The 27777-nt window shown below is 37.7% G+C and overlaps 1 protein-coding gene across 1 annotated transcript; it reads left to right on the forward strand.

Annotated features, from left to right (window-relative positions):
• Window positions 1–27777, forward strand: LOC121944330 (golgin subfamily A member 7-like). Its single transcript, XM_042488079.2, has 6 exons — window positions 1–107; window positions 3031–3156; window positions 9300–9452; window positions 13241–13342; window positions 14562–14614; window positions 24948–27777. Exons 1-5 carry the CDS (start codon window positions 99–101, stop codon window positions 14601–14603), a joined length of 432 nt encoding a protein of 143 aa, XP_042344013.1. The 5' UTR covers window positions 1–98; the 3' UTR covers window positions 14604–14614; window positions 24948–27777.

Consider the following 27777-nt stretch of genomic DNA (forward strand, 5'->3'; position numbering starts at 1 on the left):
GCCGGAACCTTTGTTTGTACACAAGCTCTCTCGGAAAAGTTATGTCGTAGCACATGCTAAACGCTGCTAGCGGAAGATAAACAGAAATCTTGTTCAACATGGCAGAGGTAGGCTAACGACGATTTTGAACCTTATTTTTCGCATGTCACTCTTGTTTGAGCATTTAATTCTCAATGTCACATTGTATCCGTGTTTTTCTGGAGCATGTGTGATTGAAAAACAGAGGGGAAGTTGACCTGCGTTAGCCTGGTAGCTCATTAGTCAGTCGGCAACTTGACGGGTGATGTTTACTACAAGTAGTTATGTCAGTGCTAACAAGCTAAGATATTTATAAAACTCATATTTGCGCCATTGTTTGCGACGTGGGTTTATTTTAACGAGGGGTGAAGCTGCGGGATTATATCAGATAACGTTAGCTAGGATAAATAATTACTAGTGTGCTAATTACACATTTGGCTACACAGCTGGAGCTCAGGGTAACATACAGGCTAAAGGGAAGGAAGGAAAAAATAACCCCTGACTGTGTAGTGAGGATAATTGGTAACAATAGTGGTGTGCTGCCACAATCTTCTTATTGTCAACACTAGCTCGTAACAGTTCAAAAGGGCAGAACCAAACAGTCTTTAGACAGTGATTCAAACAAATCAAACAGCGTGTAAATGTGATTCCTGTGGCGACAAAACAAAGACAACTATGTTCAGACTATGGTTTAGTGATAAAAAAAAAAAAAATTGGTCGATCAATCTTTTAAGTGGAACCAGAAATAGACAATTGGCTCAGTACGTTCATGAAAAACCTGGAAAAGTCACTGAATTTGAAAATAGGAATTTCCAAATAGCAAGGTAAAGTTTTGGAAAACTAAATATACCCAGAAAAATTTGGAAAAGTCATGGAAGTCTGTTTCACAAACCTATAAGAAAACATGATGTGTCCAAGGACTGTCAGAAATGAGAAAATCCAACAATAATTTCTGTTTTTACTAGGTGTCGACCGATATTGGTTTTTCAGGGCTGATAAGATGCCAATTATAAGTAGTTAATGAGCACGGTAACCGATATTTGGAACCGATATGCAGTCATAATAAAAATGAATATCTTTCTGTCAATATTAAGGATTTGTAACATAACAGACTCCAACACAAACCTTTGTTTAAATGCATTTGGCATATGTTTAATCAAAACTGAGACTTTCACCATCATTTACAGCAAGTTCCCTGCCACCTTTTTTACAAAGTCAAGTGAAAATTTAAATTAAAAATATTTTAAAAATGGCTCCCTGAGGTTTTATAAAGTAAAAGTTCCTCCCATGCTGACAATTTCGTTACACTTTTTAAGTAATTAATTTTATCGGAGATCAAAAAAAATAAAATGCAGATGCAGATAATTGGCAAAATGCCAGAAATCGGCCCCAATAATCAGCCAGGCCGATAATCTGTCGACCCCTAGTTTTGCACTGTTTCTGGATGTAAAAGATTGTGTCATTTTGGTAATGTTTTTGAAGAAAACATGCCTTAAAAACATATCTTTCTTCAAAAATCATCAAAAATTTTTAAAAAAATAAACAAATCAATGAAATAAAATCGCCAAAATGTTTTCTTTAAACATGACCAACATTTTTAAAAGAAAAAAAAGACTAAATTATTTAAAAAGAAAAAGTGCCCTAAGCCAAAGTCAAAACAGTTAACGAACAGCCCCAAAGTTATATGTAAATACTCAGTTCTGATCTTGTTCTGAATTTATTAAATTATAAATATTTTAAGCAGCTGTTATATAGCAATTAAAAAGAACTGATGAGGAATATCATTGTTTGTTTCAGAGAATGTATCGTTTTTAAAATTTGCCTCAATATAATGGAAAAGTTATGAAAAGGTTATGGAAATTTATTGGTAAAATGTGTATGAACCCTGAGACACTCAAAAGCATATAACTCATGTCAGTAAAATTTAAAACGTCGCCTGGGTTCCACATCTGGCAAATAAGCCTTGTTAACAGTAGACATTATGGTGAGTTGTCATTCAGAAAAAGCACAATAATAGAAATGGCTCAGCAAGTCATGACAATGTGACAGTGAGCCAACATTCACAATACCAGGGCCCTAAATATAAAGCAGCTAAATGGAATTCATTCAACCCTTCATTTTATTACAGCCTACATGTTTTCTTCTCCTGCTGTCATGTATCAAAATGTCTTCTGTGAAAAAGGCCTATTGAATATCTTTTTCTTTTTTTAGCTGATGTTCAAATACAATACAGGCATTACATGTTATTATTTTGGAATATTTCTAAAAGCAAGTCAACAATTTAAAAAAAAATTAAAAATCCCTGACTTCACTGGCCATTTTTCCTTTGTTGGTACCAATAACACCATGACCATTTGATCGATAAAGACTGTGACAAATATATCAGTAACTTGCAATAGATTATTCTTAAAAAATGGTCACACCAATAAATTGTAAAGTTGATTTAAATTCTCTGGAACCCAAATTAATTCATGATTCATTTTTGCTGATTTTCTTTGCATATGTTTTAGTCTTCATCTTTTAAACAGTCCTTTCCCCTCTTGCATGGTACATACTGAGCTATAAGTCCGAGCTATAAGACTTGTCTATTATAAAGTTAAAATAATAACACAGATGACCATAAAAATGTACAAATTGTTGGTACTAATCACTTATAATATCATAGAAGAATTTAACTATTAATACACACAAATACAGCAGAAAATGTAGGAAATAAAGCTTTATTATTGTGTGTTAAAATGTGAAGTGATTATATGCCAACTTGTTTTTGCGCCTTTTTTATTGAAAGTCTATGAATGCCATGCTCAATCACTGAAAGTTTGAATCATTTTCTGTATTAAAAAAAATTAAAATTATTTTACATGGTTTAATGTTTATGATGGTGGCGGTGATGGTGATGATGATAATGATGATGTATAGATAAAGCTCAGTGTATTCAGAGATGAATAGACAGACTACAGAGTGGTACTATATCACTGTTTGGTCATCAGTTGTAATCTCCTGTCTTCACAGACCCACAGTTTGCAGGACATGAGACAACAGGCAGCCGTCGCTGCTAAAGTCTTCATTCAGAGAGATTACACCAATGGCACGGTGTGTCAGTTCCAAACCAAGTTCCCCTCGGAGCTGGAGACCCGGGTAGGAAACACCTCACTGTTCTTCAGAATAACTTGTTCAATCACAGTAAGACATTGAATAGGTGAAGTGGTGGCCTGATGTTTCCATGACGCCTTTGTCATGTTGATGAGCATAACGGTTTTATCCAGAATCCAGAATATCCATGGGATACATAAAATCTCCAGGGGAAAATTCTGAATTTTAATAGATGATACAACATGATATGGAACACATTTTTTTAGGACCTTGTGTGAAAGAAAGGCAAGAACGAATTATAAAACACTTGCATCAACTGCAAAACTGTCATTGTTGTACATATTTAGAAAATACAAGTAATTCCTCACAGCTATGAGTTATCAGTCTCACATGCTTGAAAAAGGTTTTGCACTTTAAGAACCAATTTCAGGAAAAATAGGACAGAAAAGTAGGGATCACAAATCCATTTGCCTCTGTATTTCTTTAACAGTTGACAGGCAAACATTAGTGTTAGCTCCCCGGCAGGTAGCTGAGCAGTCATATCCACACATGCTCCTGGTAACTCAGTCAGCTTCACCTCTTTATCTTTGAACTGTGGGAAGAAACTCATGTGGAAGCAGAGCTGTGTTTTTTTAGGTGTAACTTCACTGACTTTTAAGTGGCTTGGAGAATGTAAAAAGTATAAAGTGCTCAAAAAACCTCCACTAAACACTGTTAGTATGCAGACCATTCATCATAAAACATGTTCAAGAGCATTCAAATAAGATTGGTATGAAACAAAATGTGTTTAAAAGTAATTCACAGACATCAGATCAAACACATACATACGTATCAATCAATGAGACACACACTCAGCTATATGGTCATGTGGATTCTGGCCGATCACTGGCTGAGCAGCAGTCTTAGTTAAGCCTTTTATCAAACCTACTAAGACCGTCAGCATTAAGGATTATATTACCGGCTAAACTAAAAACGATAGAAACATTTTGGAACCCAGCAGCATTTTGCTTTGAAGTAGCAGTTTAAATTTGACAATTTTTCACTCAGCCAAAATATAACCATGTCTGCAAAAGCAAATAGAGAATTAACCCTTTAAGCCCAACTTAATATTACTCATACTTGTATTGCTCCGTGTTTCAAAATCAAGCTTTAAAAAAAATAAAATACATTAATATTAATTTCTACTTTCATGGAGTTTTTTTTTTTAACCAATATTAGTCTTAATCATAAATATCAAATATTCATTCATTTTTAGAATTTCAACCCTTTAAATGCCAGTTTTTTGTCATGATGCCATCATGTTTTTAGATGAAAACAAAAACCCACAATAAAAACCCCATAGACTACATGCAAAGTACATTTTTTTTTATGATTACAGTCTGGGATATGTCAATGATTTGCAGCAACACTGATCATGACAGTGCATCTAGTGGAAATAGCATGTATTTACTCCCTAAGCCAAATATGGTAAAAATGATGTTATCAGGTAAAAAATAGTAAAAATGACAAATTCCAAGGCAAAAGCCCAGAATGACACCCAGAAATAATACAATGCATGTTTTTTATGCTTTGATGGCTGTGGGATCAAAAACTGCAGTTTAAATGGGTTTCATTAGTGCATTTTTTGCACTTAACTGTATGAATGTAACAATTTTGTTTCCACGGTGTATTTTAGACTTATTTTAATAGCTGAGCTGGAAATTCCAAGAATAAACAAAAATACACAGTCTTGCCAAAACATAGAATAAAACGTGTCAAATGCACCAAACCGTAAGGGTTAATGAAACATTATCATGACACTTAAAGGAGCAGTGTGTAAATTTAGGGGGATTTATAGTTTATGGCAGTAAGGATTGCAGACTAACCAGTTGTACATTCTCTTGGTTAGAGTTGCTTCAGTTTTCAGTCTTGAGAAGATTTTTACTGTGAGCCGAATTATCCGCAGAGATCTCTCTCTCTCCAAAACAAACAGGTCATTAAAACCAATTTAAAATACATTACAAATCAGTATTTATTTTACGTTGTTTGGCACGTATCAAACGGGCTGCTCGCCTAGCGCCTACTATGTCTGCTCACCTTATTTCTGATACAGACATTCAGGAGGTTTTTACCCCCTGAATGTCTGCAGAGGTATCTTCCTCTCAAGAACAAACAGACCTGCTAATTTATATGGTAAAAACACTGAATGAAGCAGTTTCATGTTACAAATCAGTGTTTTTCCGATGCTGTTTGCCATATTGGAGCCAGGCAGTCAACCCTAGCAACTGATGTGTGCTCGCCTTTTTTCTCTGATGACTTAAGATCCAGATGCTCAAGATGCAGAATTATTTGCAGAGGTCTTCTCTCCAAAACAAATGGACCAGGTGATATAAGCGGGTAAAAACACTGAATTAAACACTATCATGGTAAAAAAAATCAGTGTTTTTCCAACGCTGCTCATTGCGGAGGGGTTTTGGACTACGGTGATTGATGTGAAAATGCTAATGGCCCTATGTAGAGCCTGTGTTTGGTTTGCCCGTTCAGGGCTACTGTGGAAACATGGTAATGTCACATGAAGTCTTCATAAACAAGGACCCACTCTATGTAGATATAAATGGCTCATTCTAAGGTAACAAAAACACCGTAATTTTTATTTTCCAGTTATCATACACTAACAAGAAAACATACTTATTGTATTTCTGCCATTATATTTCCCTAAATCCTACACATTGAACCTTAAATGTTCAACAAAAGACTGCTGAAATGATCTTAAAAAAGTATTCATATCAGAATGGATGTACAGTCACTGTTTTAGCATTTGAACCAAAAAGGCAGCTGAAATCAGTGTGAACATGGAGCCAGGAGTGAAAAACACTGTCGACAAGTTCTCCAGAGGAACCTTTTAGCACTTTGTTCCTGATGTGAACCGCGGTGGAGGTGGGTTAAGAGCAGGCACCGCTAATGATGTGGAGGAGGAAGAACAGGTCGCTGACACTGAACAGCCTCCACGCCACATTAAAGACGCTGCCAGACAAACAGTTCAGAGTTCGAGGGACAGAAAGCTTCAGTTTTTAAATGCTCGCACCACATGAAAAGAGGAGCTTCACAACACTAAACCGCTCACTGGTGGTTTATTGGCACTTCCATCTTGATTGGGTGGTCTGCAGTGTTTTCCGGTGGGATTCAGTTCACACACAAACACACTGAACTGCTGGACAAATTAAGAATGCCTTTTCTTTGGGAGCTGAAAGCCGAAGTCCCATATCAAAAGTTATTCTCACATATATGTTTTATGTTTAACTGTAATTACAGTTGCTGAAATATCTTATATGATGCCAAGCAGTTCAGTGGCTTCCACTTTAGGACAGTTATTTGTGTCACTTTGACCCTTTTTTGACCCTCAAATTAGCTTTTAACCAGTTCTGTTTAGGATTCCTGGAACCTTGTTGCCATGAAGTGAACCAGCCCGTGTTTCCACCACTTTTGAGTGGAACTATCGTAATCAAGGATGTGTCATCAACCGAGGGCGTTGCACTGTTGTTTTGGAAGTAAACAGTAGATGAAATCACAGATTACATTGTTTAACGGAGAACTTCTGTTGTGTTATGGGGTAGGGTAAAATTAATACAGCATGGTATCGCCACAATTGTGCGTGGCAATATTTAGGGATGCACAATATTAGATTTTTTGCTGATATCCGATATGCTGACTCATAGCAACTCATTTGGCCGACAACTGACACCGAGATTGATATATTCACCTTTTTCTCCACCTAATTGCATACTCTTATCATAATGGCTCACCAGCAGATGGAGACATGAAATACCATGCTTTTCAGTGTCTTTAATATTGTGTCATTGTGCAAAATTAGAAAAATTATGTTGGCTGATTCTAATAGTTCATTTTAAAGTGGTTATTGGCTGATACAGATGACATGCCTAAAATATAAGCATTTTGGTTGATACCAATAGTTCATTGTAAAGTCAGCCTCACCCGAAACCGTTGATGTGCCGATATTATCATGTATCCCTAGCAACACGGTGTTGATACAGACACCAGTAACAAATTTTATTAGATAAATTATTACTATTGCAATTAAAAATTAAACTTTTGGTAGCTTTCTAGAATAATAACATCAATTGTTTGGTATCCAATAGATACAATAGGTTGTAATAAAAATGAAGTGAGATGATCAAACTGAAAACTTTATTTTGTCAGATAAAAACAGATGTTGACAAAGTTTCCCCTTAATTTGCAATTAAAAAAGATAATATTTCACAATATATTTTAATATATGTTATTCCAATATCAGCATTTTGCAAACCATTAAAATAATATTGTATCATGACCTAAGTATTGCAATAATATTTTATTAAGGGGAATTCTGGTGGGGTGCTCACGTGGTAGAGCGAGCGTCCCAGAGGCTGTGTACTTGCTGCAGTGGCCCTTTGCTGCTTGTCATCCCCTCTCTGTCTCCCTCACATGCTTAAAAGCTGTCCTATAAAATAAAGGTAAAAGCCAAAAAAAGTCCTTCCAGCCCCTTTCTATCACAGATATTTGGACCAACATGGACCAACGAACAGTGAGAACACTCTCATTTTTCTGACAATTTCTCAATTGACCTTAACACTGTAGCCTTCTCAAGCCTCTCTTGCCGACCTGTAAGCTATGACTTGCTCACTGATGTCTTCACTGTTTGTACTTTAAGGAGAACCTGCTATTTTTTGGTTTCCAGTTGAGAAGCAACTTTTCAGATCTGAACCAATTTATTTTCTGGTCGAAACGTTTTGAACAGTTTAAAAGTGGCTGCAGGAACCAGAACACAACTAATTCCATGTTGGTGGAAAAGGGTATTTGTGAGGATTTTTGCAGAAAAAAGCCTCATGTTCCTCTCAGCCAACATTTTTTACCCGCATGTTTGAATTTGCCATGCAGTTCAGGTCCTGATTTGCAAAGGTTTGCACGCTGTAACATTACATTCTTGCAGATAATTATTTTAGGCTGTGGGCTTTATTATTTTTGGTAGCTCTTTCCTGTTTTAATGCTTTTTGGAGAGTTGCACCAAAGAACTGGGAAAGTTCTCTGTGTTCTACATGCATTTGGCAGCGACATCACCAAACCATTCAAGAAAGATTTATTAATTGGGAAGTGACAGTTTTCACTGACCTCAGTCTAATATGTATTTCCTCGGTTCACATCATATTAAGTGACACTTACAATTAACAGCATATCCTCTTCCTCACTTGAATATGTAAGCCCTGTTCATTCTTGGACTCTCATCTGACATTTTTGGAATGCTAATACGTCTGCATCGGACGTAATGGAAAGACGCTCAGGCGGAGAAATGTGGTTTTGAATCGCAGCCTCTGAATTGGAAAATTAGAAGGAGAACAAAGGCTCTCAATGGCGGTAATCAAACACGCCTAAGACCACTGATGTGTTGGAGCTTGTTGTTGCATTCCTCGGGCACAAGGGAGCAGAACATTGGAGGGTTTACAGAGGCTCAGGAGGCCCCTGGCTGGCTCCCTCGTCTGCTCCGGAGGCTCCTTCTCTTTCCCTCAGTATCAAGGACAAATCACCAAATCCATCCTGGACACCAGCATGAGACTAGTGTCAACACTTCGGTCAAAACAGCCTCTGAGTCCAGCAGTTCTCCACCCTCCATCAGTCTTCCCTGCAGCAAGCCTTCATTTGAGGAATTCTCAAGAAACCTTGTATCGATTTTCAACCAATCGTGGTTACAGTTTGTGTCCCAGAAGCTGTCTGCAGTTTACAGATTAGCTGAGATATGTCTTTATCTTATTCAAGGTGTGTCTGGACCACTGGAGGAGAAACCATTAGGACTCCTTCCTGGATTGTCGCTGCGGTGTCCGGCTTTCAGCACGCTGCCCTGTCAGTTGTTAAGTGAAAACATTCACAGAACATTTGGCCAAGGCATCCTAATAATTTCAGGAGGTGTTTCCAATGTGGGAAGATGGCCCAGCAATCCCTTGATATATGACCAGTCCAAGAAAATGCAGGCCCTCATTTATCTAGAGATGGAAAGAATGGGAGAAAATGATCCAGTACTGCTAAGACGAGTTTCCACTCAAATATCCCAACAGAGGCAGAAAGCTCTCACACACTTGTGTCCAAATCTATGCTTGGCTCTGTGCCTTGTCTAATGATTTTAACCATTTGATCTGTCTGTTTGTTTCCATGTATTTCAGATTGACAAACAGCAGTTTGAGGAGACGGTGCGGACACTGAATAATTTGTACGCAGAAGCAGAGAAGCTGGGAAGCCAGTCGTACATTGAAGGCTGTCTGGCCTGTCTCACAGCATACACCATCTTCCTGTGTATGGAGACTCACTATGAGAAGGTGAGACATTTCACCTGCTTAGATGCATTGCATACTGTAAGGATGAATTGGGCTGGGTATTGAACCGCAATGCTCTCTTGGTAAGGTAAAAAAAGCAGCTTGAAATTTTTTGTTTTTACAGGTAGTCTTGGTTATCAAAATTCCAAATCCTTGTAAGTTTTGAGGCATATTCAGTCAACATCATCCTTCATGTCTTGAGTAAAAAGACAAGACGTTAAGTCATTTTATGCAATCGTCATTAATGAAAACATTTTAAAGGATAGTTGGTATCTTTTTAAGTGGCGTTGTATGAGGTAATTATCTATAATCAGCGTATTACAAACAGTAGATGGCTGTCGACGCCCCCCAGTTTGGAGAAGCAGGCACAGATACTGACACAGAAGCCAAGCAATGTACTGCTGTGGAGAGGGGATGCAGCAAAATGTATTTTAGCTACCTAAAAAATCAACAGTGTAAGTGTAAGCTATATTGAGAATATTTTCTCTGCTTTACTTTGCTGCAGATAGTCTCACCAACAAAAACAGTACTTTTAGCTTAGCTTGCTGAACATGGGAGTTCAGTACCACTCCCTTGATCAGTTAGTTAGTGTTTTTGTGCGTCTTTGGTGAATCCAAATAGACCCTTTTAAAAGTTGTTTCTGTCAGCAAACTTCCCGTTTTTTTTTATCTTGTGTATCTCTTTTTTTATCTTTCTGTGTCCCCTCTGAATTTTGACATTTTTGCGAGTCCATGAACCCAGCATGGGACTCGTTATTAGTTCTTTTTTTCCTTTAGCAGCAGCTTGTAAAATCTGAGTGGCAGGGTGGATAGCTGATCTGTCAGTGCAGTCAGAGCTGATCAGATTGGTGCAAGAGAAAAACAGCTGCTGCAGAGGAGCGACTGCGAACTTTTAGAACCAGTGCATTTAAGGATTAAATTTCTCTTTCACTGCGCCTAATGTTCTTCTGCTCCATCTGTGCCCAGAGTGTGCTCTGGAATTGGGGTGCGGTGCATAACTTAACAGTATATATATTTCAATAATGCTCCTAATGAACGCTGCAGCTCCAAAAAAAAGAAAAGAAAAAAAATCAATACTTGGCAGATGTTTTGATCATGGCGGGCTGCCACAAATAAATGCATGTGTGGGGAAACCCTACAATGGATAAGTACTGCATATCACACCCCACTTGAAGAGATCCAAACTATCCCTTTAATGTATAATTTTATTTATTTATTTTTATTTTTTTGCACACATAACTTGCATTTTAGCCAGCAATTAGGTATTTGCCATTGAAGTTGTAAAAGTGTATCTGTTTTTCAGTCAAGACCAAGTATTAGCATTTCAGTCAAAAGCAATATACTCAACCAAAGCAGAAAGAAAGCATGGTGGTGTCATGCCAGAGTTTGAGTCCAATAAGGGTTCACACACCCAGATCACTTTGGATGTTCTTCTTACTTAGTTTTCACTGTCAAAATGTTGTTTCTGCTATGGCTTCTTCAGCATATTCAACTTTTCTCTGACAAAAAGCGTAAATCAGCTGATTGTCAGCAGTACCAACAGGCCACCTGCAGTTAGAGGCGTCTTCAAACCTGCCTCACAGGGCCCTCTCCCAACATTAAATCTCATAACTCTGTCAGCCAAGAGCAAAACAATACATACATTCACAAAACTTTATATAAATTATACAAACAAACAGGTGGTAACATATATTATCGGGAGCCGTGTGGGCAGTTCTAGACAAATGTCTAACCACTATATAATGAACAGACATATCTGTGGTTCACTTCAATTTAAATATTCACCATGAGTCACTGCAGTATAAGATAAATTGTCGTATGAGTAAAGTGTAAATGCTCGACAAGTTGTTACAGGAAAGGAGACATTCCTCATTTAAATTAAATGGAGACAGCATTTAATTGAGAAAATCCCCTAAGCTTCACAGTGAAAACAGTAGTCTTTTAAGATTATCATGTGTAAGCAGTTGGATCACGTTTTCTACACCAACACAGGTGTTGGGAAACAGAATAATTGCTTTTTTTTTTTTTAAATCAGGAGCAACAGGATAGTGAAATCAACATGTCTGATTTATGCTCTGAGATTCTTGTATTTTACTGGTATTTCTGTTCATTGTGTACTTGTTTTGTTATCATCCATACCAGTTGGAAATTGTTTTAGACTTGCCCAAGTGGTCAATGTGTTTCGTCAAATTTAAAAAAAACTGCTCAATAAAACAATACATGGATGGGAAACTAGATCAAAACATATGAAAAACAAAAAATAAGCTGGTAAATAAGCTGTTAAAAAACATGCAATGGTAATTTTATTTCCAGCAAAGTGTATATGTTTGAAATTTTAGATGTTTTGATCTCCTCGATCTGGTATTGACTGTTGTATGTTAACATACATGTATCAGTAAGCCGTATTTAGGTGACATTGGAGATGTTTGACATGGGTTAGCAATACAAAGTTGTGTTGCTGCTTTCTGGAACCTTTTTATCTTGGCTGTAAACCAATAATTTTATGACCTCTGACAGCTAGCATATAAATATGATTTGTGTACGTCTAAAATGTCTTTTGGCCCAGTTCATATAGAATGTAAATGAGTCAGTATGTCAGTGGTCTATTCCTGTTGGAAGAATTTGTATTTTAGTGGACAGGAGTGAACTGGGATAAGAAACATTTGGCTTGGTTTGTGTTTTATGAGCACTCATAAAGTCATGCAATTTAAATTGAGTGGTCGTTACCAAAGTAAAAATTGGAGTCTGTTTTTCAGCTTTTCAGCTCCAGAATGTGGTGGGTTGGCTTGATGGATCCTCTGGTTACCTAAATAGCCAGATTTGATTGTTTGATTCTAGGTAGCAACAGTAAGTACTACAGGAAAACCAGATCACTATAACTTAGGATGGACATTTTGGAGCTGATGTGGTCAGTTGAACACACGATTAATCAATCAACAGAAAATTAATTAGCTTTATTAATTAAATTACCTTTTAAATCAATTATTAAGCAGAAATGCCAAACACTATCTGGATCAAGCTTCTTAAAACTATAGTAGGTGACTTGAATCAAATTGTTTTTAAACTGTCACTATATGCTCACAGTAGTATATGAGACAGATAGTTAAAAAAAAAAAAATCAGTTTGCTCTTCCTCCTCCTTTTAGTGCTTCTAATAGTTATTTGCTAGGATCTGCAGCAATGGAAGGAAAACAACCAATCTGAGCCTGAGTCTCTAAAGCAGATGTCAGTCATGTCAATCACTGCTCATAAACTGCAGTCAAACTATCAAATTAAGCAGCGCTGATCAAATTTGAATCAAGGTTCTGTTAATGCATTGCCTATATCTCAGCAATGTTCTCAGAAACATTTTTTTGTGCTATTCAGCTGTAAATTTAGAAAGTTGGTCCAGTCAATGGGCAACGCTTTGTTTGGCTTGACTGTTTTCTCCATGGCGGCCGGGTCACAAACTTGTTCACCTACGTCGCCTTCCATTGAAAATAATGATGGTTAATATGGTGGCTGCAATAGAAATAAAGCTGCTAATGTTTTGAACATCCATCGCCTTGAAATGTTATCTCCAGAGGAGAAATCGCAGAACATCACTCAGTGGAAACGTAGTCATCTCACAATTGTGTTTTATCGACATTTCAAAAATATCGCTTCAGTTTTGCGCAAATCTGAAATGGAAACCTGCCTAATGAATACTTCAGTTGAGTCTAAAAAAAATGTGTCATGCTCTGTTACAATTATACCAGTGGGTTGCCATCCACAAGACATTTATCTGAACCCGTGATTGTTGTGTCCTTTTTAGGTTTTGAAGAAGATTGCAAAGTACATTCAGGAGCAGAATGACAAGATCTACGCACCACGAGGCCTCCTGCTCACAGATCCCATCGAGAGAGGCCTGAGAGTCGTATCCTACCTTTCAGTGCTGTAGTGTCGTAGCCAGGAAATAGTTTTTGTTCTCTTCGCTCAGCTTAAATTTTCCTCAGCCTTAACTGTGAAGCTTTATCTAACTGTTTAGAACTTAACTGTGTTTAATGAGCCCCTAAATAGATGAATATTCAATAATTTATGTGATTTAAACTCTAATTTCCAACCTTATAAACAAATTCGAAACACACCCAAAGGTCAGTGCCACAATGTTTCACAAAAAAAACAATCTTGTTATGAAAAAAATGAGCATGTACGGGAAAGAGGAATCAGACATTGAATATTTGGGGAAACTTGTGAATGTAATCACACCACAGCTTTAAGTAGAACAAGGAGCTTTCACAATGACCTGATAGATGTAGTGATTTACAGGCCTTCTGCACCCACCACGTCTTTCTCTTGAAACTGCTGGATGAAAATGGAAAGCAGCAGTTGGGGCAGCTTACAGGAAATCCACCGCCATGTAGGGATGCCCTATAAAAACAGCAGATAAAAGTATGTAATCCATAGCATCTGCATGAAATCAGTGGGTGCGCCAACATCCTGGCTGCACCAGTGTGGGTGACTGTGTGTACATGTGTGCGTGGGGTGACTCAACGTCCTAATTAATTGTAACTGTGCAGCAATGGGAGATTAGGGATAACAAAATATGACTGAAATTGTTCACAGCTGAGCTTTGTTCTCTCTCTCGCCTATGATTTTGTGGTGTTGGCAGTGATCTGGATTATGTCTCCGGCACTGTTGGATTGGTTTACTGACTTTGGCATGTGAGAGCTGAGAGTGACGGGAATGTCTCACCTGAACTTATGTGGCTGCTTAATAATTTAGATATCCCTCAAAGTCTGAGGGGTTTTAAGTCTTTTTTTTAAGTCACTTACTCGCTCTTACTCCTTATGTTAAAGAGAAACCCTAATTTTGCAAATTACGGTGGAGCCAGATTCCATTTTTTTTCTATTTAGAAAATCATGCCAAGAATCTAGTCTAGTCTAGTCAAATGTCAGTCAGCTACTGGTATGGGAAACACCCATTCAGACGCTAGAAGCCAAGACACTGTTTCCACAAACACGTCCAAAAACAGTTTCATCCACTATCGATAAATAGGAAAAATATGCATTATAGTATGATTATGGTTTATATCTTTTTTTTAAGTGAACATTATTCAAATTTCAGTTGGCTGTCCTTGACTGAATCCTGTTAAGATTGAGATTACCATCTTTGAAGACAGAAGCCTGACAAGATAAAAGCCGCCACGGTGAGTCTAATTAATATTGCACGAATAATGAAAATTCACACTAATTTACTAATACATATTTGATGCTGAGCTATTAAAGAAGTATTTCACTGCTGGAAAGATGGCCTTTTAATTATCTGGTCGGTCTATGCAGTAGACTTGTTTTTGAAATCGGTGCTCCGTGACTAGAGAAAATAGAGAAAAGTACGTTTTTGCCCAAGAGGAAGAAAAGCTACAACTACCAGAGTACATAGCGCCACACCAGAACAGTAAATGCTTATGCTGGTTGGTGGTGTAACACAACACAATAGCAGCCGGCAAATCTGTATTCCAGTTAAACATCAAGCTAAAACATCTTTCGTAAAACGTTTGAAGCAAGAAACATTCAACTCACTAGCAGACTCTTTTATATTTGATTTTATTTTGATTTGATTCATTTATATTTTTATATTTTCCACTGTGCAGGAAGCAGAATGACGCCCACTTCCTGTTCAGGAATTCTTTGTATCAAATGTGTGTCTAAAAACATTTTAGGAGAGAAAAAGGCAGTGCAGTAATATAATATTGATTTATATTTGATCAGCACTGCCTAGTTTTACAATTTGATCAGACTTCGGCCCAAATTTAATTGAAACGTGATCAACTTGGCCTGATTTCTGTCAAAAACTTGTGAAGAGGCCAGTGAACAAATTAACAAGAAATCACTCAGAAATAAAAACAGAAATTATTAAATAGTAAGAAGTAAAAAAATCACCTGAAAATTATTGGAAAAAAAACAAATTAAAAAAAAAAAATAAAAAAAAAAAATATATATATATATATATATATATATATATATATATATATATATAATTAAAAAATGAATTTGAAACACAAAACAAATACATTATCTGGATAAAGTTTTCTTTTTTCCTCAATGTTCCCTAGCATTAAAAAAAAAATTTCTAAATCTTCAGATTTTTTTTAAAATTTGTTAAACATTCCTTACCAAGTTGCCTATTGCCTGTTTTCCCATGTTTTTGGAAGAAATCACGCCAATTTGCTCAGGGTTCAAAGGGTTAAATGTGAAAGGTGTCTGAAAGCAGTACAGAAAAAGAGATGTCGCTCCAGGTTTGAAAGGGTTAACAGAGAGAGAGCGGGTCTGTCTCTTGATCCAGCTGTACACTCTTTGTATCTGCTGTGGTGACACAGGTAGCAGGCAATGTAAAAATGTGGAAGTACAGCCTGTAGTGTGGCAACAGCCCAGGAGAACGAGCAAAATTCGGCACAGTGACATGTTTTGCATCAATATGTGTCATCTGGTGGAGTTTGGCCGTGAGGAAGGGATGTCTAGGCTCTGGTTAGATGAAGGGAAGCTTACCACAGTTGATCTACACATTCTACCCAAATTATTTTGATACAAAGTTGGTGGAAACTCAACTATCCCTTGTATGTACAACACAAAATGCATTAAAAACTATTTAAGCATACAAATACATTTTTTCCAGTTATGAAACACACATTTTCCTTTTACTTTTGGGAATCAGTGCAAAGAAACGGGCTTGAGTCAAAGAGCCGTAATAAAAGAGGGCTTACTCCTTATGTATGCCATTACTTTCATGCAGAATGCCTCCTCTGCATTCAAAGAAAAACCCCACATCAAAGTTTAAATCCTCTTCATCTGTGAGTAATATTAGCTAACTGTTTTACAGTCAGGAGGGCTGCTTCAGAAAGCAATTAAAGGATTATTCTGCTCACTTCATGACTTCAAGTCGCACAGCGCTCAGTGTTTTGTCACTTACTCCACTGAGGGCTTTACAGTATCCACATGAAGTTCTCTGAGTGCTGCTGTCCAGAGCGCACGGATGAGCCAAACCCAGCAGCTAAACCCAAAAAAGTGATTAAGTGTCCTTTCAGCACAGCAGCACACAGCAGTCAGTTACATGTCTCTAAATAGCTGTAATCAAACAATTATCACATTGTAGTTCAAATAGCCCATTTCCTTGTTTACTTTGCTGGCTGCTGGGCTTCTACCACATTCATGTCATTTTGGAGGAAGTGCGAGCCTCAGTCTGACAGTGTTTGCTCATCCTACTGTGAGATGCTTGTATTTGTGTGTCCATCAGCCATACACAAGCAGACAGTTCTTTTTTCATATTGTTATTGTGCTCATATTTTATATTGGTAATTTGTCTGATTCTTCCCAGTCAGCAGTTTTTATTTACAGAATATTTGATAATAGATGTGAAAGCAGCAGAGTATTTGAGCAGTTCAGCTCATAGTAATTAAAATGCCTGCTTCCTCAATTATTAGGCAAAAGATGATAAAGAGCCCATTAAATTACCTATGACTAAGATTTTAACCAACCATTCGGCAGTTGGTTTGCACATGAAGTTTATGTTTATGGAATAACATTAAGAATCTTGAACCTTAAATATATGGTATTAAACTTGAATATAGGAAGTGAAAGTTTGAACATATGGACTGACAGTCTGAATATGTGCAATAGAATTTTGAGTACATGGGATGACACTAGGAATATATGGAATCAGAGTTTGTATATATACAGTGAAATTTTGAATATATAGAATAAAACTTAAAAAATTTGAATAAAAGTTGGAATATATGGAATGGCAGAATGTATGTAACGAGGTTTGAATGCATGGAATGACAGTTGGGATATATGGAATGACATACTGAATATGTGGAATGACAGTCGGAATATATGCAATTAAGATTAGTATATATAGAGTGAAAGTGAATATACGGAATGAAGGTTTGAATATGTGAATGAAAATCGGTATACATGGAATGAGAGTTGGACTTTATGGAATTAATGACTGAACATATGGAATTGCAGTTGAAATATTGGGAATGAAAATTTGAACGTACAGAATTGAAGTCAGAATATATGCAATGAAAGTCTGAATGTTTATAATGACAGCTGAAATGTATGAAATGAAGTTTGAATGAATGAATACTGTATACGGAATGGCAGTCCAAATATATGGAATCAAACTTTGAATGTATATAATGAAAGTTTAAACATTTAAATATATGGAATGAAAGTTTGAATGTATGGAATTGAAGATGTATATGTGGAATGGAAGTTGGAATATATATAATGACTTGGAATATATTGACTATATATATTGAATTAAGATAGATGGATATATAAATAGCAAGAAACACATGGAATTAAACTTAACATTGTCTGCAATCAGATATCATCACGCACTGGCGCCATCTTGTGCTTTTGATGTGTTGAATCCACACAGATGTTGCAACAAGTGTGACACTACAGCCAGTATTACACTTCCTGTTAATGGCGGAAATGTTGCGCCGGTATGTTGCCTCGCCATTTTGTATATAAGGTATGATTGCAGATGGGAGGGGGGGGGGTTGTCTCGCCTATAAGCCGTCACATTTTTTGACTGTTTAATGTCAACTAAGCATTTTGCGGCTATAGCGGTCGTTGTCTTTGTTTTGTACAGTTGCCATAGTTACAGATGTTATTGCCAGATGCCTATTATAAGGGTTATCAGGAAAAAGGCAGGGTTTACTTGTTCTCACACACAGTGTCCTTGTCTCTGCTTTGTAATAAGACAACAGTCTGACTTTCCTGAGTTGCCATTCCCAAACTCTGGCTGTTCGAACTGAACCACTCTCTCACCGTTGTTCTGGCTCACCAGCCGTTACCACAGCTACCTGTTCTCTGTCCCACAGAGCAGCTGATCATTCAGGGCCTGATTCACTCAAATATTGTTGAGAGAAGAAGCTAAACGGTTTGATAACATAGTGATATTTCTTTTAGATGGTTGCTGCTTCTGGTCTAATCTCAGTGGATTTCTAAAAGAATTTGGTCAATAAATCTAGTTCTTCCTAGAACATGTATCATCAGATAACATTACTGACATAGCAGCAGTATTATTAACAGCAGTGCAACAGGTCAAACCACTAAATCAGTTTATGAACAAGAGATCTTTTGGCGAGAGGTTTTTGTTTTACTATTTAGGAGCTAGGCGAGTGTGTGTGAATCCACAGATGCATTCAGGTTGTTGACTAAAGCTTAAATTTAAAATCTGGGATAATAAGGTAATTTGTCATCTGTCCATCTTTCACATTATTGTTTAGTTTTTATGCACTCATGAAAATTTAAATACATTTGTTGTTGTTTTCAAGGTTAACATTTTGAGCAGACCTTGTCCACACTGGGTATGACATAGCCCTATTTTGTAGTTGTCCATCTCTCAGAGCAGAAACACGTTGATACGAAACCCTGATGCTGTCTGTCTGCAGCGCTGTTCTTCTGCTTTGTCTTGGAACTTTTCATTTATATTTGCGTATGACTGTAAATGTAAGGAAGGTTCTAAACAAAAGCTTTTCCCTCTCAGACATACTGTATATCTACATTTTGATCTAAAAGGGTGGACAGTCTGGGGGAATCACTGTAAAACTAGGTCGAGAGAGAGAATGGAAAAAAAACAGTGCTGCTTCAGTATGGCTCTTGATTTTTGCATTTTACGGTTACATTGACTTACATGCGCATACATCGCTGGGCTTCTGACTCATACAATGTAGACTCGATACAAGGGGTCGACCGATATGGTTTTTTTAGGGCCGATACTGATTATTTGTAGTTAATGAGACCAGTTACCGATACTTGGAACCTATATGCATTCACAATAAAAATAAAAATATTTCTGTTGAAATTAAGAATTTGGAATATAACAAACTTCAACACAAAACTTTGTTTAAATGCCTTTAGCAAATGTTTAATCAAATCTGAAACGTTAAACATCATATACAGCAAATTTTCCTATTGTTGTTGTTCCTTGTTCCTAGCAAATTTTTGTATGAAGTCAAGTGAAAATTTGAATAAAAAATTAATAAACAAAAATAGCTCCCTGAGGTTTTACAAAGTAAAAGCTCCTCCCATGCTGTCACTTTCTTTGCACTTTTTAATTAATTAATTTTTATCAGCAATCATTAAAATAAAATGCAGATACAGGCAAAATGCCAAATATCGGCCCTAATAATCAGGCCGATAATTTGTCGACCCTTATTCAATACAACCATGTTGAAGTTACACACACAGCAACACAGGACCGCATTACATTCATAATTCATGGAATTCTGTTTGTTAAAATGGTTTCAGTGTCACATTGATATCGAATTTTTCAACGTCCGCATAAAGGTCAAACATTAATGCTTTGTTTGCCACTCCCTTACTTAAATTACACTGGAAATGAGAGCCAAGTCATACAGGAAGTAGCCAGAAATTATTTAGATATGAGGGAGCATCATTGATTTTCCAGGAAATGTTTTCCAACAACATTCCAACATTCTCTTCTTCATTTATCCCGCCACAAAATTTGTTTCATTAACTCAAACAGTTATCATTCCACAGTGGTAATGCACCATCCCGCACTTTGTCGTTTGAATGCTAAAACATTCTTAGACAGCACAGTATAACCATCAGCCACAGATGGCTTTTATATATCTGCAGACCTTTCACTCTGGCAGACACCTCAAGGTTTTTTGCCTCAAAAGCACATCTCATCCCATCATTTTTTTTTAGTCTCTGTCACAGTATACCCCTTCTTTTTAGTGTACTGAAAAAGACAGAAACGTTCATTCTCATGGTGTCATCCTTGGATGTGCTGGGCCAAATCATACTGGAAAGTACTTTGTATTGACACTGGACAGGGCCCAGTGTGCACTTTAGCATAGACACTACCATCAGGCAGAGTAAGACATACCCCATAAATATTTTACCTTTGGGGAATGTTGTGTTTGGCAACATTTTTGAGACCATAGACCCCTGTGGATGGATAAAGCATTGCCCGATTACCGTGCAGAAGCATACAGGGATTAATCTTCTCGTTTGAAATTCCTGCTGAGCGCCTGGATACATAAACATGTCCTATCGAGGAATGTAAACCCAGGCTTTTATAAGTAGCTGTTGAGAGAAGAGTGCGTTGGAGCTTTGCCATGGTCAAAGACAGGATAAACCACAGTCAGCGAGCAGACTGAACACACATCCAGTATATCCATCCTTCCCTGTGTTTAAGCCTCTTTATCCTGCCAGGATCTCTTCTCCACTGTCTCCTGCAGGCTCAGACCGATACACCAGCGAATCAAACCAACATCAGCCTTTTATTAAAACTCATACTGGCCATTAAGCCGTCATTAATCTCTGTCACAATTTGATTGTAAAACATCTTCCCCTTTTGCCAGTTCACCATCTTCAGGTCTGTTAAATCTGTAATAAAATCTCCCTGTCTTTGCTACAAAAATACCTAGATCTCAGAAGTATGATTCATTTTAAAGCAGCTATGATCAGTATTTTTATTAGCAACAATGGATCACCACTTTGACTATGTGAAAGGGGTCATCTGTAGAAATAATTCCATAGAGATTTATCATCTGACTGCAGTTCCCCTCAGCTCTACAGAGCGACTTAGTAACCTTCATCATATTATTATCCAGGGTTGCCACGTTCATAAAAAAGTCATGGACTTTCACAGTCACATCTTTCAGGCCTGTAAAAATCATGTAATTAGTAAAAACACTATTACGGTTTTAGAAAGGTTTTTGTTTGTGAATGTGTGCATATGTGAGTGTGTGAATCTCTCTGCAGCCAATCACAAACTACTGGAGCAATAAGCTGAACATTAGTGTGCACATTCCTGGCTGTATGCACAAGGACCTCTCAAGGTGGCGGTTATTCACAGTTTTTTAAAAAAAACCTGTTTTATACTGCCAATGACTGCTGACTCCTCAATCCTTTTATCTGGCTGGTGGGAGTTTTTTTGGAAATCTTCTCAAGTAAAAACAAGTCTTACTGCCTGACACACTTTGACCTTCATCAAAGCTCAAATCTGACATGCATATCCTCACCACCATCTTTACTGTAAAGGAGCCAGGAAGGACAGTTTCCTGGAGCTCAGCTGTACCGTGCTCTGGCTGCCATGTGAACCCGGTTTTGTTCCGGCTACCATACTGAGAGTGATTCAGAAGCAGAGCGTTTTGACTGACAGATTCTGTAGACTTTCAGATTTTGACGATTTGGTCATTTTTCCTCGATGTTTATGCTTCTACCCAAACTAAGTAAACAGGCTTTGTTGTTAAGTTTTGGTTGTCCATTTGAATTGTGTTTATTGTTTTCAGCTTTGTTGTGCTGTAGCCTATAGACAAAGTTAATAATGTTAAAAGTCTGGTTTTGAACGACATGGATCAGTGGTTCAGTTATTAGAAATACATTCACCCTCAAAATGTTTTTATATTTCACATATGCAGAGTTGGATGATGATTCTCTGTGTGTTCGTCACTACAAATCCTTTTACTCTTCCCATAGTCATCGATCTGTCGCAATGAAACTATTGATTTGTGTAGTTTTAAGTGAGCCATGATTTGGAGAGTTTTGGAGGGATTAAGAGGGATGTTGACAGCAGTATCAAGCCTCATCCCATACTTTATCTATCAAACCATCTTCTCCCCTTTCCCGTAATGGCTGAAGGCCTAGCTGGCTTCAATCCGTGTTTTTTTTGTTGTTGTTTGGCTGGGAGTCTCCCAGGTGAAGGGCGGAACAGCGTGATGGATCGGTCTCTAGTGGGACGACTGCACTGCAGGAAAAGCAGACTTGGCCTGCACAGCTCCTGACTGCTGAGCATTCATTCAAAAGCAGATGGCGCCAAGTCAGTGTCCTGGCATCTCGTCCGAAAGGCACTCTGCTCCTGATAAGGTGTTGTTTGGCTACACGCACCAACTCGCTGTGTGGCCACACCATGCCAAAAAGTCAGTAAATTAGACTGCACACATGGGAGCATTTAGTGTCAGTGGGGAATGTTGGACAAGGTAAAAACATAGACGACGTTCATCTTTAGCTTGCTGTTCTTTTCATTGTCTCTAAATAGTTTATCACCTGCCAAAAATACTTTTACAGTCCAAAAAGAGCTATACCTGTTTTTGATGTTAAAACCAAAGACAAAGTCTCTATGTTTCAACAAGCCAAGCATCCAATGCAGTGTTTTGCAATGCATGTGTGATAGACATGGCTTAGTTAAAATAGTGCTCAGAGAGTGCTCTGTTTGTTGCAAGCCAGCAAACAGATTTGTGAATTAGACCAAATCCTCAATAACTATTACTGTCAGTCAGGACAGAGGCAGTTTATGTTCAGTGCAAAGGTAAAATAACACTGAATAAAAAAGTTTGTGTAGATGAAAATGGGGAAAACACATGGTATCTTGCATAAATATTGTGAGCCATATCTGATGATCTTGTGACCCAGTCTCTCAGCTGACATCAACACATTTGTGATTACAGAAATCTAATCCACATTTGTTTTTCTAGTCCTGTTACTTAAATTCTGACTTATTTCGTTGTACATTTTGGCACATTGGGGAAATGGAGCCCTTTTCACTGTCAGAGTTTAAGCATTAAAACAAGCTGAAGTGTCATTTGTTCTCTAAGTGTTGATGATGCATGGGATGAGGTACATTTGGAGCATTAAAACATGGAACCTCAACTTGTTTTGCCTGGTGTCACTTTTGCAAAAAGACAGAAGGGCAAGGGCCAGTTAATAAACAAAAATTTAAAACATTTCTCAGATAAAACAGGGACCTTAACTGCAACCAAAAAGGTCACATATGCAACCATTTCTCCAGTCTCTTGGCCCGTCTCTTGCAGCCTTCAGTGTTGATAGGCGATTACTTGTGATGCGTAACAATCAGAAAGTACTGTGTGAGCGGGATACTGACTGGGGCTAGTGTATTTTTAAATTAAGTTATTTTATCAGCTATTATGATTGAAATAATTATAATAAGTTAGAAAGTTGGTATCAAAAGGTGCAGTAGTAGCAAAAAACTGTCTTTCCATCAGGAGAAACTGAAAACACAAAGAGGGTTGGGGCCTCACTAGTACTACCAGTAGACAAGTTCATCTGGAGCCCTGTTAAAAGAAAGAACATTAAAACTGAATTTACTGATTCATTGCTGCAACTGCATTGTAGTTGTAAATGCCTCTGGATACACTTGAGAGAGTTTATACAAAATTAAACATAGCTGGAACCTCTTCCATTGTGCAATCCCTCAAATAATTATGATTCATAAAGCATGAACCATAAAACACCCTTTAACAGGGATAGAATGAATAGCATGCATGAAGACTTTTAGCGTGAAATACACATTTGAGATCAGAATGATCCTCATCTCTGTGAAACTTTTGTTCCTCTTCAGCTAGTAGTTGTTTTCCACTGCAGAGCTCCCCATATGATCCTGCAGCACTTTGCACAGCCTGAAAGGTCATCATGCAGCCTTCTCTCTGTTACTAACAGCCTAATGTAGTCCATCATACAAAACTGGCATATCTGTCCCTCTGAACAGCTCTGACATTCTGTGCACAGAGCCCTTTATCTGGTCAACAGGAGTGTCTGGGCACAAAAGCTCTTGTGGTTAGCCAATCTCGCCGTTGCTCTGCACTGAGTTCGTGTCAGTTGCTGCTGATACTGAGATGGCATCAGTGCAGAAGCGTAGTGCCAGCCCTCTTGTTACCCCTCTAGTTGCTGTTGTTAAGCATTGTTTTTGGAGTTAGCACATTAGCTAGTTGAAGCACAGGGTTTAAACATAGCCTGTATATAAAGAAGCACAACATGACAGCTCCCCAAAAGTGTAACTTTTCAATCTGGATCGCCCCCTGGTGTCTGTCTACAGTATAGGTCGTAAAGCCCGCCCCTCAGTCAGTGAATGCTCATAGGCCAAACTAAAAACTCAAAGTAAATGCCAAATACATTTTTCCCCAAAGACGGTTTCTAACACTGAAGGTAGTTCTCATCACCCTGGTGTTTGTGTTTATGAGTTTGGTTTTACTGAGTTATTAAATTATACAGAAAGGGAATTTGCCGCCATGATTGACAGCTGTGACAGCCAATTGATGCGCTTGCATTCAGTGGAGCTGCTTGCGATTGGTCAGACGGGTGTTTTGGCAAGAATTCCCCCACCACAGATATCACTACTGCGCAGACTTCAGCTCTCAGTGACATCACCAGTACAAGATGACAGCACCCGTATCTCGGATACTTTAAGCGCACTAAAGCATAGCGGGGGTAAGTGGGGGCGTGTTGTCCATCTTTATATACAGTCTATACAGTTTGACGTGTCTGTTGAAGTGTAGCATTGAAAGGAATTGAGGTATGTTGGTGATAAAAGCAGTTGATTTCAGAGTCCCCCCCTCTATAATTCTAAAAGCAAGACACACCCTTTAAAAAAATCCTAATGTACTTTTGCTATCACAAGTGAGAATTTCGGTTGTGAAAAGGGTTTATTTAATGTTTACTCAGTGGCATATCACTTTATAATCTCTTCTGTTTCTGCAGTTTCCAAGCAGAGCGAAAAGATCTGCAGCAGCCCAGCACCAGTGCCCACCTTCCTGAAGATCCCCAGACCTGCACCCTTAAAACTGCGTCTCTACAATCTCTTTCCAATAACTATCATATGCATGTCCCATTTAGAGTATCCTTTGTGACAAAATTCATTTATTCAACTAATTTTTTTTTTTTTTTTTCATTATTATTAGTTTTATCCCTTTCCCCATCATTAACTGAGGGTTGAAGTCTGTTATATGCTCAATTTGTTCGGAGGAACTAACTCAACTCTCATTCACTGACATTCTTCAAACCATGAGTAGTTATACTTTATTTTGGACTAAAAACAACTTTGTGACTAATTGTATTTGTGAACTTTTGTACATTTTTTTTGGACACTCCTTTTTTTGAATAATGAAGCCAACAGACAGGGTAACTTATTTTCTATGAAGGACTATTGAACTCATCCGCACCCATGCTTTAAGTAATTGTCTTGGCTAAACTGAGGATATCATTTAATCAAGAGGCAGAGAACTCTGATAATTGGTGTGATTTGCTGCATGTGCCACACCTCACAGTTTGTTTGCTTTGGTCTTATTCATGTATCCTTGCAAGGGTGGTAGTTTTATTATCTTTTGCATGTTTCCTTTGTAGCGTTTGATCTAATATTTAACTGACAGCACTGAACTTAGTCGGGATCCAAACATTCCAGTCAAACCTTCCCAGATTCTGACTTCAATGTGCATCTATGATTTAAGAAAAGAAAAGCCAAAACTTGTGCTCACTCTGTAGTTAGCCCATAGTGTTGTTGATGCTACTTCTCAAGTTTTGTTTTTCGTAAACTGTGCTCAGCATAGTGATCGGTGACTACTGTTGATTTTTGACTCATGTCAAATAAGCATATATTCATATATTGTGAGATTGCCTTCGACGGAAGTATTCAAAGTGCTCTTGTTCGTTGATAGTGCCTGTACTGGTTTTAAATGTTGCTTTTGTTAAAGTCTAAAGGTCTGGTCACACTAGGATTTAATACGCAGAAACTTTGCAGGGATTTCATGAGCAAATCCAACAGCAGCGATGCTGTTGGATTTGCTCATGTGGGAAAGTAAATCAGTGCTTTTGTTTTGTGTCTAGTTCAGCTTTGATGACCCTCAAATTTGCATTTTCAACCAATAGTGGCCATCCTAACAGTCGCAACCTTTGAGGGGACAGAGTGTCAGAGACAAGCAAATTAGCTGTGTTATACCATCAACTTTTATTTAATCTGCTCTGTTACAGTATAATTTGTTACACAAAAGAGGAATGACATGCAGACAGGTATGAGACAGCCGCTTTTACACTCCCTGTTCAAGGCAGGAATATCATGCCTTTAATGCTGCATTGCTGTTCTGTATTAAAGGAATGAGAGCGAAATAGGGGGGACAATGCCTTTGCTTTGAGTTGGCAAAAGAAGTAGTATCTTATGGTCCATGTTTGGGGGACAGCCAGCAGGAGGAGATAATGGTCATGATGGGTGTGAAGTTTTGACGGCGTGTTGTGTGTGTGGCCCACTGGCATAGATTTTTAAAGATGCTAGTAGTAGTTAGCTGCAGCTAAATCAAAGAAGAAGAAGATTCTAAATTCATAAAAACGTAATTGTTTATCACAAAGCGACAGAATATTGCCTTCAGTAGGGGGCTCCAACAACATGAAAAAGCATTCACACCCATGACACTCAACAACGGCCGTAAATATCCGCAAATTGGAAAAACAATATGGTGAGGGAGCTCCTTACCTTCTGATCAGAGGTGGAGATAGGCCACCATTTAACAGGGATGGTAAAAGATTGTTTTTGCCATGTCATGCCATCTTTATTGTTCATAAATGGAGCGGACACACGTTATGTGGTAAACCAGTGGCTGGCGCTGTTGTGTTATGTATCACACCTCTTTTGTTTCCACAATGCTGGCACGCTGTCTTAAGTCACACACAGGAGCAGCATGATGCTACCCTTGTTTCTGTGTAAAAATACATATAGGAAGGACTTTTTGGTGGCCCTACAGTGTGGTCTCTGTGTAAAAAGGGCTAATTGTATAAGTATGTCCAAATCAATTATTAATATTATTATCCCAGTAGCAGTTGAGCTAAACCAAGAAGGATAATAAAGCTCTTGAACTAACAAGGTTGCCAGCAGTTAGTTAAATCAGATCAGCTTTATTGTCTCATTTCAATAATTTTCTGTTGATCAAACTTTGTGTAAACTGGTGATCAAAACACCAGGATGGAGTAAACAGAACAGAAGTGAGAAAATCTCCAGCCGGCTGGGCCAACATCAGATTTAACGGTTAGCTTACCCACGACAGCAGTTGTCCAGCTATCACTGAAATTAGAGCCCGATGTCTCCAAGCTCCAACAACTAAATCATTCACAAAGTTAGCAGATTAATTTCACCACTTTCTGGTGTGACCAGACCTAATATGTGAAATGATGTCAGTTAGATCTTGGCTTTGTTCATTTATTGCTCACAGGCATCTAAAACCTAAGATTATCATGTAATGTTATAGAAACCTTAACAAAGGTTTAAATACTGTAGTATGTATGGCTGGTAATGCTAAATTATGACATACAGATTACGACATATACACATAATGCCATTCTGAATGCCATAGCTAAAAGATCAACAATCATCTTGATATCTAAATATGTAAATACAGTTTCATGAATAATTTTTGATTTTGCTCGTACTTTATTTATCTGGAGTTCGGTTAACAGAACTTTTCTATGTTCTTTTTTTTCAGTTCAAATCCAATGTTTTATTAATCTAAAACTTGTATGCTAACTAATAAAAAGTGTACATATTTTA

This window comes from Plectropomus leopardus, chromosome 4 (assembly GCF_026936395.1).
Source record: "Plectropomus leopardus strain MGB_pleo_1.0 chromosome 4, ASM2693639v1, whole genome shotgun sequence".
Classification (NCBI taxonomy): Eukaryota; Metazoa; Chordata; class Actinopteri; order Perciformes; family Serranidae; genus Plectropomus; species Plectropomus leopardus.